Source organism: Cibotium barometz, chromosome 62, assembly GCF_041138505.1.
Source record: "Cibotium barometz isolate CiBa-2024 chromosome 62, ASM4113850v1, whole genome shotgun sequence".
Classification (NCBI taxonomy): Eukaryota; Viridiplantae; Streptophyta; class Polypodiopsida; order Cyatheales; family Cibotiaceae; genus Cibotium; species Cibotium barometz.
In genome coordinates this window covers 15139427-15152334 of record NC_141107.1, presented here as the reverse complement: position 1 = coordinate 15152334, position 12908 = coordinate 15139427, and the positions used below count along the sequence as shown (strand labels likewise).

At 42.4% G+C, this 12908-nt stretch overlaps 1 protein-coding gene across 1 annotated transcript in view; it reads right to left on the bottom strand.

The window, feature by feature from the left end:
- The window catches only part of LOC147604175 (calcium-dependent lipid-binding family protein), a 228966-nt gene that overhangs the window by 179802 nt on the left and 36256 nt on the right, over positions 1–12908 (bottom strand). The window contains exons 6-7 of the mRNA XM_086795561.1: positions 7349–7396; positions 1814–1870 (exon numbers count right to left, since the gene is read on the bottom strand). Coding sequence (XP_086651687.1) covers positions 1814–1870; positions 7349–7396 — 105 coding nt within the window. The remainder of the gene's footprint in view (positions 1–1813; positions 1871–7348; positions 7397–12908) is intronic.

Sequence of the window (12908 nt, the reverse complement as noted above, 5' to 3'; positions counted from 1 at the left end):
AAATGGGCAGAAACTGGGGATGAATGTGCTAACACAAAGATGGGTGAGAAATCAGATGTAATAGTTTTGCCTGAGAATAGTTAATTGGATGGTAAAAATTACCAAATATGAAAGTTCAAGATAACAAACTTGTTGGTATACAAGGATCTATGGGAGATTACCACAAGGATGGAGAAATGGCCAATCCACTCCTTCTTTTGTCCTACTTTCACAAAGCCACAGTGAGAACTCATCATTTGGGTAGCAAGGACAACAACAACAAAGATTTTATCAAAATTAGAGCTCTAGAGGAACCGGGAATTTCAGACCATCCAACAACAATGCGATGCAAAGCACACGCCAAAGCTATTGAGCAGTCAGCTCCCAGCAGATTGTAACAAGCTCCATAAACTCGTGCCCAACCTAGAATATGGGATTGGGAGACATGGGCATTAAGCTAATTGATAACTGTGTTGTTTTGAAAATCCAATATAGTCGGGCCCAACCTAGAATATGGGATTGGGAGATGATCAGTAAGCTAATGGATAGCTGTGTTGTGTTGAAAATCCAATAACGCAGGTGAAGAAGTCCCTAGGTGCCCTGAAAATCCAATAACGCAGGTGAAGAAGTCCCTAGGTGCCCGCAAAGCTTTGTACTCAAATGTTTCTTTGCTAATAAAGAATCCAGGGCAAGACAAAAATAAAGAAACCGGGGGGGGGGGGGGGGGGGGGGGGGGGGGAGGGGGGGGAGGGAGGGGGAGGGGGATATCTTCGGCCCCTAGTGTGTTGTACTACATTTATGCACAAGCATGAAAATCGCATTTGGTCAATTGTGCAATGTTGTTGATTAAGCGAATCATTAAGGTCTCCAAGATACACGTGCTGGTTACATAAACTGCTTTCTAGTGATTTCTAGAGGCTTAGTTATATTTGAGAGCTTCAAAAATATTATTGCTTGAAACCACACCATTTTCATTCTGAGAGACAAAATGTTTCAAAATGGAACCTGGAAAACCCCAGCCCATTTTGTGCAACTATGCTACTGTAACTCAACATACAGAGCAGTAGCTTGCAGCCACCGATCAGCACATAATGGATTTATGGACCTCAACGTAGATCCTACCTATAATGCTAGTCTTTCCACTACATAGATCCTACCTATAATGGATTTATGGACCACAATGTAGATCCTACCTATAACGCTAGTCTTTCCACACTAATCAAACATTGAAACAATAATAAATCCAACCATAATAATATAACATGGAAAGTAGGGAAAGATGAGAAAGTGGGGCATGTTGGAAAACGTGAGGACTCGTTCACTGTTAGGGACCATCCGGCCAAGATATTGTCACTACATAAAATTTCTATGCATTGGCAGAGCTTGTCACTTAAATTCATATCACCATGGTATGTTTGCCCAAATTTGCAGCATGTCTAGAAGATCGCCGCATAGAGCATGAATTTCGACCACTACAAAGCATCATACACAACGTGGATGTATGCATTATTCCCCTAGGGCACAAGGATGTGACCAAGCCTTCAGACACCATGGCCTTCGATGTGCAGTCAGGCCACTCCATCTTTAGAATTTATTCTTATTCTTTTATCTGAAGATTGAGACAGTGTGCTGGAAGGAGGCCTCACAAGACACGTTTCAATGAATCAGCTAAATCAACATTGAATTCCGCACACAGCACATCTTCTTTTACCAAACATGATTTATTAAAACTCCATGCCTCACATAAACTATATAGTACACTAAATTATTGCAGACTAAATTATTGCAGGATCATACTTTTGAAAAGAAACAACAACGTTCTTATTTCACGTACATTCTCTGCTTTGGTAGTTTTCTTCTCCTTTGCTTCAAGCATTGTTGACTCGGCCTCCTGTAAAAGGTCAAAACCATAACTACCATTAAATCCTTTGCTAATTTGAAGCTTATTAAGATAGCCCCTGTTAATCATTCAAAACTCCATCAATCAAAACACACCACCGTACAGCAAGAATGAGTCCACACTTCTACAGCAGACCCGACTGAAACATAGAGAATTTAAAGCCATTCGAAAGTTGGCACACACAGCACACATAAGTGACACACTGTACTGCATAATCAGCATTTTCAAATACAATATAGTGTATCCTAGCAGAACTTTGAGCACGTATGCTCGATAAATTGCTTCCACCCTTGAGCCTTCACTTCAGTTCAAGAATCATGACTTTGGACAGGAGGAATATCGGTACACAAAAAAAAACTTTTAATTTGGCAACATCAAGAAGATACACATCCAAAGAGAGAGACAATGGCATGTTGAATCTTTCCGTAATGCAGCCTATGAAGCCTGATCTAGTGAGTGCCGAGACTGGGATCCTCTAGGATAAGGTAGCAAAGCAATTGTGTATATTTTGCAAATGCTTAATTTTCAGTTATGCATGATGCAATGTATGAGCAAGCGAGTATTCAAGGTCTTTGGGTAAATGTGCGCTGGTTACAAAAACGAAAAAGGAAACAACTTCAGCCAATAGAATAACCTCCATACCAATACTAGGGACCTTCGCATTCCAAGATGTCCCACACAAGGAGCATCTCCGTCTACCCTGTTCCTGTTGATTTCTGTTTCTGCGGAAAATCTATCCACTCCATCCTCCTTGGGACTTGTGCATCCTAATTTTGGGAATGATGGCTTTAATTTTTTCTGATTTTATCTAATTGAAAAAACAAACAGTTTTTGAAATTGTAGCTTTTTGCCAAGCTGCCCCATCGATCCTTGTCTCATCACAGTGCCTTGCTCTAGGGATGCCATGTGGACCCATGTGACTCCCTAGGCAAAATATGGGGGTTCTAGCTCATAAAAATGGAAATGCAATTTCTCTCGGAAGAGATTTGGTGGTAGCATAACCTGCGTGAGGACCCATTCCTCGAGTTTAAAAAGGCAAGAGGTTGGACCGTTGTAAAGCCCCCAGGCTAACAAACCCTACGATTAAGCATAAACATAAACGAAACACACAGACACTGGCATCTAGCTCACCACCCAGCCACAGAGCTGTTACGCTTCCGAGAAAACCAAGGTTGGTGCAAACGATGACATGCAAAGCCAATCACAAATCCCAACTACTCCAATTGAATCTAGCTCTGCTCCACAACCCCACAAGACGGCTTTGCTTGCCACCAGATCTCTAAAGAAAACAAGCATCAAACGTGAGGATTCAGAAGCATGCAATAAGAAAGCACCAAGGAATCGACAAAGTTGTTTATCCAATATGCTTTAAATTTCATATTGTGCACATCCCAGTTCGAAGAAGGCCATGAGAGCAATCAGTTGCATTGAGCCTCTGATGAGTCCTTGTGCACAACAGCCCTAACAAGAGAGAAATACGCAGTGGAGCAATGAGATGGAGCCATTGAAACGCACTTAGGTGAAATATGGCCGCATCTATCGACCTCCCTTTTGGCCCAATGGACTTGTAGAAAGAAAGAAAGAAAGTTTTATTAAATGTCCCCAAAAGACCCAATGGATCTATGAGACCAAAAATGATACAATTGACACCCTGCTTCTTAGAGAAATTTTCCCACTACTTAAGTTGCCTTGGTAGTCCACCAAGGAAACTCCTGCAGGCCCACTCCCATGACAACCGCCACAAGTCCGAACCCATGGTGCTTCAGAAAGTCCTCCCACGTCTGGTGTATGGTGATGAGTGTGTGTTGCCTATTAATATCATGCTCCCTTCACTTGATTTAAGCTGTCCAAGCAATGTGCAACTAGAACCATTTGGAACCACATCTCTTGAGCCCATTTGGTGACTTCCCCATTGAACTTGGAAGGCTTCATCATCTTCAACATCCATCTTTCCATTGAACTTGGGAGGCTTCATCATCTTCAACATGTGGGTTTACTAGGTCTCAAAACAAGATCTAAGCCAATCAATCTATTGCGGGAATATCGTCGGGGAAATGGAGAAAGGAAACAAGAACAACTAAAAGTGAAACTCAACAATGAAAGATCTCAAAAAGGAGAGACACCAAAGATGATGATGGCAATCATTAGCAACCAACAACACATGTGATGACTAGAGTGTCAGCTCTCATTACGATGATGGTCATGGCGACTCTGTTGGTCGTCCCTCATGACTATCATCGTGGCAACTCTCTTGTCAACTTTCAGGGTGGCTTTCTTGAGATCGGTTTGATCGGCAGCTTGTGTCGGCTCCCATGGCAACTCGATTGGTGGCTCTCCCAAGATCATGAGCCTTGCTCCGAGTGATACTCAAAGTTTCAGATATTGGAATCAAGGTATCCCACGAGGAGTTCCCACGAGGAGTTATGGAGGATGAAAGATATCCATGATAGATGTGTAGGAGTAGAGTGCAAGTAGAGAGATGGTATGGAAGCTCAAGCCAAGGCAATGGTGCACACGGGGAAAGTGAGAGAGAGAAATGAAATGAAATGAAATGTTATATTAACGTCTTCAAAAGGCCATAATGACCTATGAGACCACAAAGTTACATTATGGTGGATCTAATACAATGTCTGGATAAAAAACCAGAAAATGGAAAAGAAAAATAAAGATGATACTACTGGCACCTAGAAAATGAAACTGGAACTCGAAGGTAAACAGAAACCCTTATAGGGTGTGAATATAGTGAGGGGGGGCTACGCTATGGAGGTGAGTGGAGTATAGTGAGGGGATATAATATCATGTGGGACCGGGGGGGGTACACTATGGAGGTGCCTCCATCTCATAATATGTGCCGCATCGGACGCTGGCGGATCTCCTCAATATCCTCTGTGGTCAGCACCTTGACTGGGTGTCCCGCATGTCTCGCAAGAATAATCCGAATCCGCCGCTGCAACCTCCGTCTATGCTGGGATGCCCTCCTCCGTATAGTCGTGGGCGTCTAGACCACCCAAGCTCAATCGCACGATCAATCAGTGTACCGCTGGTGTGGGCGGTATCCATGTCTTGCTGCTGCTGCTGCTGCTGCTGCTGTGGTCCATCTGGCGCAGAGAGAGAGAGAGAGAGAAAGAAGAAGAAGAAGATGAAGATATATTAATGTTGTGTGGTGGCTGGGTGATGGCCTCTACTACACCACCGACAAGCACACAAGAAGAAGACACAACGGGATCAGAACTAGGGGACACTAGAATCCCAGCTCCAAGGTCCTCAGCCCTCTAGCTGACACATCCGGACACTCTTACACCCTCCCAACCTCCCTTTCTGGTCCAGCTGCCTCCTCCAGTTGTCCTCCCAGGTCAGCTCTCACCTCCAGAACCTCTGATCTTCCACTTAAGAGCCTCTCTTGTCCTCACACGGGTTGATGATGCCCAACCCCCAACAATCCCCCCCCAACCCCCCCCCCCCCCCCCAACACTACCAGCCCAAAACATAGTGGTGAAAAGAACCTGGTTCACCACCACAACCCGGCCAGCTAAGGAAAGCATGGCTGAACTCCAGTATTTCAGCTTCTTCTGAATGCTCAAAAGAAGAGGGGCTAACTGCTACTCCGAGGAAATATCAATAGCAACCTAGCATCCAAGATAACAAACAGGAGTGCCACTCGGGATCCACTACAAAGCCTCAGCTGGCCTCCAAGTTGGGCCAGGCAATGTGCCAACCCAGAATCCACACGACTTGTGCCAGTTGATCTTTGCGCCGGATGCATGGCAGAAGACCTCTATTGCATCGGTGAATCTCTGGAGATTCCCCTCATCTCCGAAAAAGTTATGTCACGACGTCGCCTCAGAGTATTACAGACTGCCCCCAGCCTGAGGCGGGGTCTCGCACTTTCAGATTCCCTCCGGACATCACCGCCTCTACCTTTCTGCTCAGATAAGCTTCTGCTTGCTCTTGTAACATTCCCTCATAGAAAGTGCCCTAAGAAGGACAGACTGCCGGTTTCTCTCTTCATGCAGCATTGGGACCTCATGAAGGCTGGCCTCCAAGTGGGTTTCAACAAGGTTACTGTTTTTCCATTTTGCACTCTGCAGCAGGGCTTCCCAGTAACACCCTTTCTCTTCTTTTTCGTAGCGGAGGTGATGCATTTTTACCTCTAGGTGCCAGACACAAGACTCCAAGGTCTTCGCCTTTGAACCCGCACTCTCAAGGAGCTCCTTGATTCCGAGTTTGCCAATCACATCATTGCATACCTTGAGAGCTCAGAGGGTAACCTTCCCCAATTTGGGGCAATGGTGGAGGATTTTTGCCTCGCCTCAAGAGCTCGGATCAATTGGCAAAAGTCATGTGGTTTCTGTGTCAACAAGGCAGGCAAGCTGATCCGAGCTATCTTTTCATGGTACACTATCTGCATCAAAAAATATCAAAATTCTCTCTTCTATTGTTAAAGTCGAGGACCGTCCATGCAAGTGATTATGCAATTAATCTTTAAAGCTTCTTGTGCAATTGAGCTGACGGCAATTATAGAAGGAAAAGCTTTAGGGGAAGAATGTTGTAAAAACAAAAAGATGATTAAGCATTTACTAGACTATCGTATTACGTTTCAAGTATTGTCAGGAAGGCTCTGTCAACTCTAGGATCATAGGACATGGTAAGGGTGCTCAAGTTATTCAATGATGGATTGCAACTTGCAACTGGAGATCATTGTACATCAGATGTTTGTAAGGGCAGTTTCTGGTCCATAATAAACATCATGAGAAGAGTCAAGACTAGTGGATAACCTAAGGTGAGAAGATTTGCAAGCATAGCAACCAGCAGGGTGCAATAAATTTTGCGGCAGTCATGGAGAGGCCAATAGACTGCAGAGTGAATAGAAAATGAGGGGGTTGACTGACCCCTACGATGAGCAGAATAAAAAGCACAAACATGAGGCAAATGAATCCCGGGGTGGTGTTACTTCTGAGCTCAAACCCCAAATCAATCCGTTATGTACACCCTGATTTGATAAAGTCTAATTAAAGAGATTGTTATTAAGGCTGCTTATAGATTCCATGTTATGGTTACAAAAAGGGTAATACAGAGCCTTGTAAGTCGGCAGTGTGTACCTTGTACCCAGAATGGGAAGAGGTCAAGATGGGTCAAGCAAGTTGTCAATAAGTAAGAGACGACAAGTCTCATGCTAGCGATGTGAAGGATTGAGCTAGAAAAAACATTGAACTGATGACTTTCTCTCATGCTCAAAGACAAAAGAGCACATCAATTTCAAGACTCGACTTTAGTCATTCGGCAAAATTTCACATATACTTCTTAACAGAATAAATGGGAATAATTCACATAACAACATCTCTCCAACTTCAGAGGTCCATGCCAGAAACAGTGAATAAGACAAGACCCTGAAAGCACACAAAAAACGGCAAAATATTGAAATAGCAGGGCTGTTTTGGGGGGGAAAAAAAAGATGTGAAATTATCAAACCTCAAGTCGGCGTCTCTTGGCCTCCAGAAGCTTCTCTTTCTCATTTTCCTGCTCACCCCATCAACATGTCAAACACTTCTCGCTCACTCACTCAAGAAAGTGAAAGGATATGGGAAGAAAAGACAGAAAACAATCATGCTCCATAAATATATATAAGATTTGGAAGCAATATTATGCAGCTGGGGTTTGTGACAGAAAAAATTGAACTTGAGAAAGAAAACAAAAACAACATAAGGCTAAGAGTAGTCTGCACAATAAGACAAGAAATCATTTTTGGGTATAAATCATTATTTCGTAATTCATAGCACCGTATTATGCTTTGATTTGTGGGCAAACACATGAGAGGTGAAGACCAAAAAACATGCTAAAGTCCCTTGTTTAGCATACAAAGGGTTTCCTCGGTTCCTCTAAGCATAGCATGGAGGAAGACAACAGGGAGGCATTCCCTACGTTTTTCGTTTCATAGATTGGCTAACACAGAGTGCAAAAGAGGTGAAAACTAGTCTACAAGACCCAAACCACATGGGACAGCATTTCAAAACACTCAGCATTCCACACACCGAAACAAGTTTGCGTGTACTGATCCGTAAGCTTCATATTGCCCCACACCTATGGAAAATAAGGTTTTTTTCGCGTTGTTTGGGTTGAAAATGGAAAGAAAATTGCTAACAACTTGAATGTGGTGCCTTGCTTCGTATTTTTCTCCTAAATTTTTTCAATTTCCTCAAATTCTCTTAAATTTTTCCATATTTCCCAATTTCCCTAATTTATTCAATATTGCCCAATTCCCCCAATTTCTCCCAAGTCCCTCCAATTTCCCATATCTGAAAGAGTTGGCTTCTTGGTTGATGTCTCCTCGAGTTGCTCTGTGATCTCCTTTGGGTAGTGAATGTGGTTTCGGTCCAAGGTGGATGGAAACGTTAGGTAGAGTACGTTTCTAATGTGTTCGGTAAGAGTACGAAAAGTATGCATCAAGATAAGGTACGTTAAGAGAGTTCATGTTTTTTTTAAAAAAACATATAAATAAAACATTTGGAAACATTCAAAATTGAGGAATTGGGAAAAAATGGGGGAATTCGGGACACCTCGGGAAAATCAAGACGACTCAAGGACGATTGGAATAATTGGGGGAAATTGGGGTCATGAAAAAGTTTCATGGACACATGGAGGCATCACCATCTAAGCCCTTCAAAGGTAAGATTCTATGGTGCATATGTAACCCCATTGAGTGAACATACAGCCTTAGCACAAGAGAATACCAGAACATACTAGTACTTAAAGGTGCTTCTAGCATCAGTTGTGTTGTAGTTGCCTGCTCATTTCATTGTTGGAATAGTTTTGAAGCAGTGCCCTAGGCATCTCCAAATACAGATTGCATGCACATTGTACCTTTTTCGTATCGTATACCATGTCAGCCTATTGCTGACGGTAATTCATCCTCCATTCTTTGTTTCATTCAAGTTGTGCTCTACATAATCCCTCATTCTTTGTTTCTCTCAAACTGTGCTCTACATAATCATAAAAGGGACCACTCTCTTGGGTCTCGCTCAGCCCTCTCTCAGATATAATCTCCGACTCAAGTCTCTTCCTGCCAAAATCATAGAAGGGGCAATCTGCCAGGTTGTCCCCTCATCAGCCCGCAATCACAACTACTTGTTCTTGATTACAGTAGGATTGGAATCACCAATATAAGATCTTCAATAAGTATTAAGCCCATAAACCCCAATAACTATGTGGGATTGTTTGCTTGCTTGTTCGAAAACAATTCTTAGATACAGCATAAAGTGAGCTTCTTCCTGTTTACACCTCCCAACATTGACCTAGCATGCTAAACATGATGCATGCAAACCTGTTCATGAGGAGAAGGACCATTATCAGTCCCGACACATGAGGTTCCACTCTTGCCTATTGGGTTTATTGGAAGCTGTTGGCTTCCATAGGAGCTACATTTGGTTAGGTCCTAGAAGCACATGTCCTTCTAACATTACCTTTCTCTGCTTTCGGAGCAGTAACTGCCACTTTTGATGGGGTGCCGCAAATTTTTGTTCTTGTTCCTCACCCATTCATCACTAATGGCTACATCTTGTTACACTGACCGAATGGTTCACATTCAATAGAGGATGGCGACTGGTGGCAGTTCATATCAGTGCCATATTTGCTGCCAACAAGGTCATCTTGCTAGAGATTGTCCCACATCCCCGGAGGCTGCATATTAGGAGGCAGCAGGGACCCTCTACTCGTTCACCTACAACTGCTCCTTCAAATACATGCCCAATTGCTGAAGCAAGTGGCCAATGGCTGTCCATATATAACCAATTAAAAAGACAAATGCCCAATGGCTAAAAATTCATAATATAATGATCAAATACCCTTGCCTTCAAGATTTCTTCATGATGAATGTCTTCTAAGCAGTCCCCAACAGCCGGTATACTTCATGGGCAGCCTTGCAAAGAGAGAGAGAAAGAGAGCAGCCAGCATTAGGATAACCTATAGCAGCGGTAGCAAGCCATAACCTTGGAGTAGAGAACCACCAAGACTAGAGAAGAGTTGCCAACATGGTAGAGGCTAGTTTGCAGGAATAGAGCCTACTCAAATGAAAAGAGAGGGCTGCAATTTATAGAATTGGGGTTCTCATTAGCTAGAGGATAAGCCCTTATTCAAAATACATATTTGCTAAACACAAAACAGACAACAATGGAAAAGTATTTATCTCTTGTTTGTCAAGTTCATCGTGAGTCCAAAAGAGATTGTTGTGGGCTTTGATAGAATAACCCAAATACTAATAAATTGGTCCATGCATAAAAGTGAAGTACGTGCTTCCAAAATAGATTACACAAACTCATATATCCATTAGCTGGACATTCTTCTGCTCATGCTCATGATGCATGTCTGCTTCCATAAGTGGATAGGCTCATAGTGTTTAACTACACTAATAGTCAATGTTTATATCCCGATAGGATCATCTTCACACGTGTGAAAGAGCCAAGGCTCTAATACCAATGTAACTCGGTGATGGGTAGGGGTTTTCCAAAACACTTGACCATTAATGCAAGTAAACACTTAAAATTGGTACAACCTCAAACAGAAGGCACTTAATTCCACAAAACTGTGAAAGAAAGATGTGCACATCACACACCACAGAGAGGCCGAAAAGGGTCGACCCCCTTTGGAGTATTTTATTACCACAGAGAATAATATCATGTACAAGCTTTGGAGGAGCACACACTTCAGATTTATCCACATACAACCATGAATAGTTCATTTACACCAACTGTCATCATTTAAAAAACATAGCCCCATGAAAATGCCAAGAATATGAATATGTATATTCTATGTGGACACTAGCAAATAAAGCTTATCCAATAACCAACATAGCTGTCCATAAACCTGTATGGCTGAATCATAAGCCCATAAAGCTGTCTATAAACCCATATGGCTGAGATACAATACCGCATGGCAATAGCAAGTGCCGAATGGCTCAAATAAATGCTCAATTGATATAGCAAGAGGCCAATGGCTGTCCATATATAACCAATTAAAAAGACAAATGCCCAATGGCTGAAAATTCATAATATAATGATCAAATACCCTTGCCTTCAAGATTTCTTCATGATGGAAGTTATCTAAACATTCCCCAACACCCGGTATACTTCATGGCCAGCCTTGCAAAGAGGGAGACACAGAACAACCAATATTAGGGTAGCCTGTAGTGGTGGTAGAGAGCTATAACCTTGAAGTACAGAACCACCAAGACTAGAAGAGAGTTGCCAACATGATAAGAGGCAAATTTGCACCAATAGAGCTTGTTGAAATGAAGAGAGAGGACTCCAATTTATAGAGTTGCGGCTCTCATGAGTTACAATGGCAAGTAAAAGCTATAATGACTAATGTAAAGCTGAGGTGACAAGTGTGAGGCCACTTGTCTCGCTTTGATCCAATATCGTTCCACATGTCCCAATTTAAGAAATGGTTCTCACCTATAAACTTCATCTATAAAAATATCTTAACTCATACACATTTTGTCAAAGGTGCTTGAGCAAGTCCCCCCGTTTGCTTAACTTCGGACGTAATGACACAAACAGAATTTCCATTGGGAGTTGTCCAAAAACAATAACCTTGTTAAATTTTAGGAGACGGTTGCTTTGTATTCTGTAAGGCCAGTGGGGCATGCCATGACAAACTCAACCACATGTCCCAAGAGATAGAGATATAGAGAGAGAGGGGAGAGATAGAAGAGAATAGCGATCTTGTACAATACAACACATTGAGCGAGGAACACGCCCCGCCCCGTTTCAGGAATTTATTCAGGAACAATCCACAGGCACGCTGGCCACAATCAATACAATCAATTAATACAAAACAAACACATATGCCGATGTAGGATATCCAAGTCCATGTTGATGTCGATGCACGAGATCTTTGATGCTGAGCACACCACAGGGATGACCCACAAGTATCTCTCACCGGACTAGTAAAAAAATCCAATATCCAAATCCAAATTCAATGAATCCAAGTCCAAGTTCCAAGTCCATATCAAATCAAAAACCTAGTCCACATCCATGTCCAAGTTATATGTCTAACTTCCATGTTTATGTCCAAGTTCCATGCCCAAGCTCTATGTCCAAGTTATCCATGTCTATGCTCCATGTCCAAGCTCTATGTTCCATATCCAAGTTCAAGTAGTCCAAGTTTCCATGAGTAATCTCCACAACTCCTACAACCTTGTCGATGAAGAAAACCATGGAAAAGCTCTTTCTAGCAAGAAAACTGGTATAAAACCTGTTTAAATGGTTTTTGGGTGATAAAAACCTCCAAAAAGTAATTTTTAGGGTTTATGGGACAGTTTTAGGATTTCTAAAATTTCTATCCGTACAGCTCCATACACACGTCCATATCGCCCATGCATATGCTCATACAAGTCTAGGGCTAACTGTACATTTGAAAAGCAAGTTGGAGAAGGTGTTGATGGCGAAGAAGAAGCTCTCCATGATCATGACCAGAATGATGCCCACACACACTCCACGATCTCCTTCATGATGCTACAACAGAGGTTCAAGCCTTTTTATACTTGAAAAGGGCTCTGCTTTTTGCCAAAAGCTTGTCCATGCTTTTGCTTTGCCTTGCCTTTGCTTTTGCTCTTTTTACTTTTACTAATAAAATATTACTCAGCTTTTGGTGCTTTGCTTTTATGGCTTTAAGGCCTTGCTTTTTGGCCTTGCTGCTTTTTGAGAAAGCACCTTTTAGCTTTTTGGTCCGGCTCAATCTCCTCTTTCCAATGATACCCTTGGCTCGCGGTCAACCCTGTTTGACTTTTTGCTTTTTGCTACTTTTTGACCAAGAATGGTGCTTTTTCTTAATCAAACCTTATGGACCCTATCCCCATGTCTTCTTCCACTTGTGTGGTGTCCGAGCATGGGTTTCATCATGTGAAATAGAGCTAGAAGAACCAAATAGTTACATTCCCTCCCTCTTATATCACAGTTGTCCTCAACTGCGGACCGCAAGTGTTCCAAGCATCCAATTACGTCCGTATGTCTCTAGTACATCAAGTATATCCATA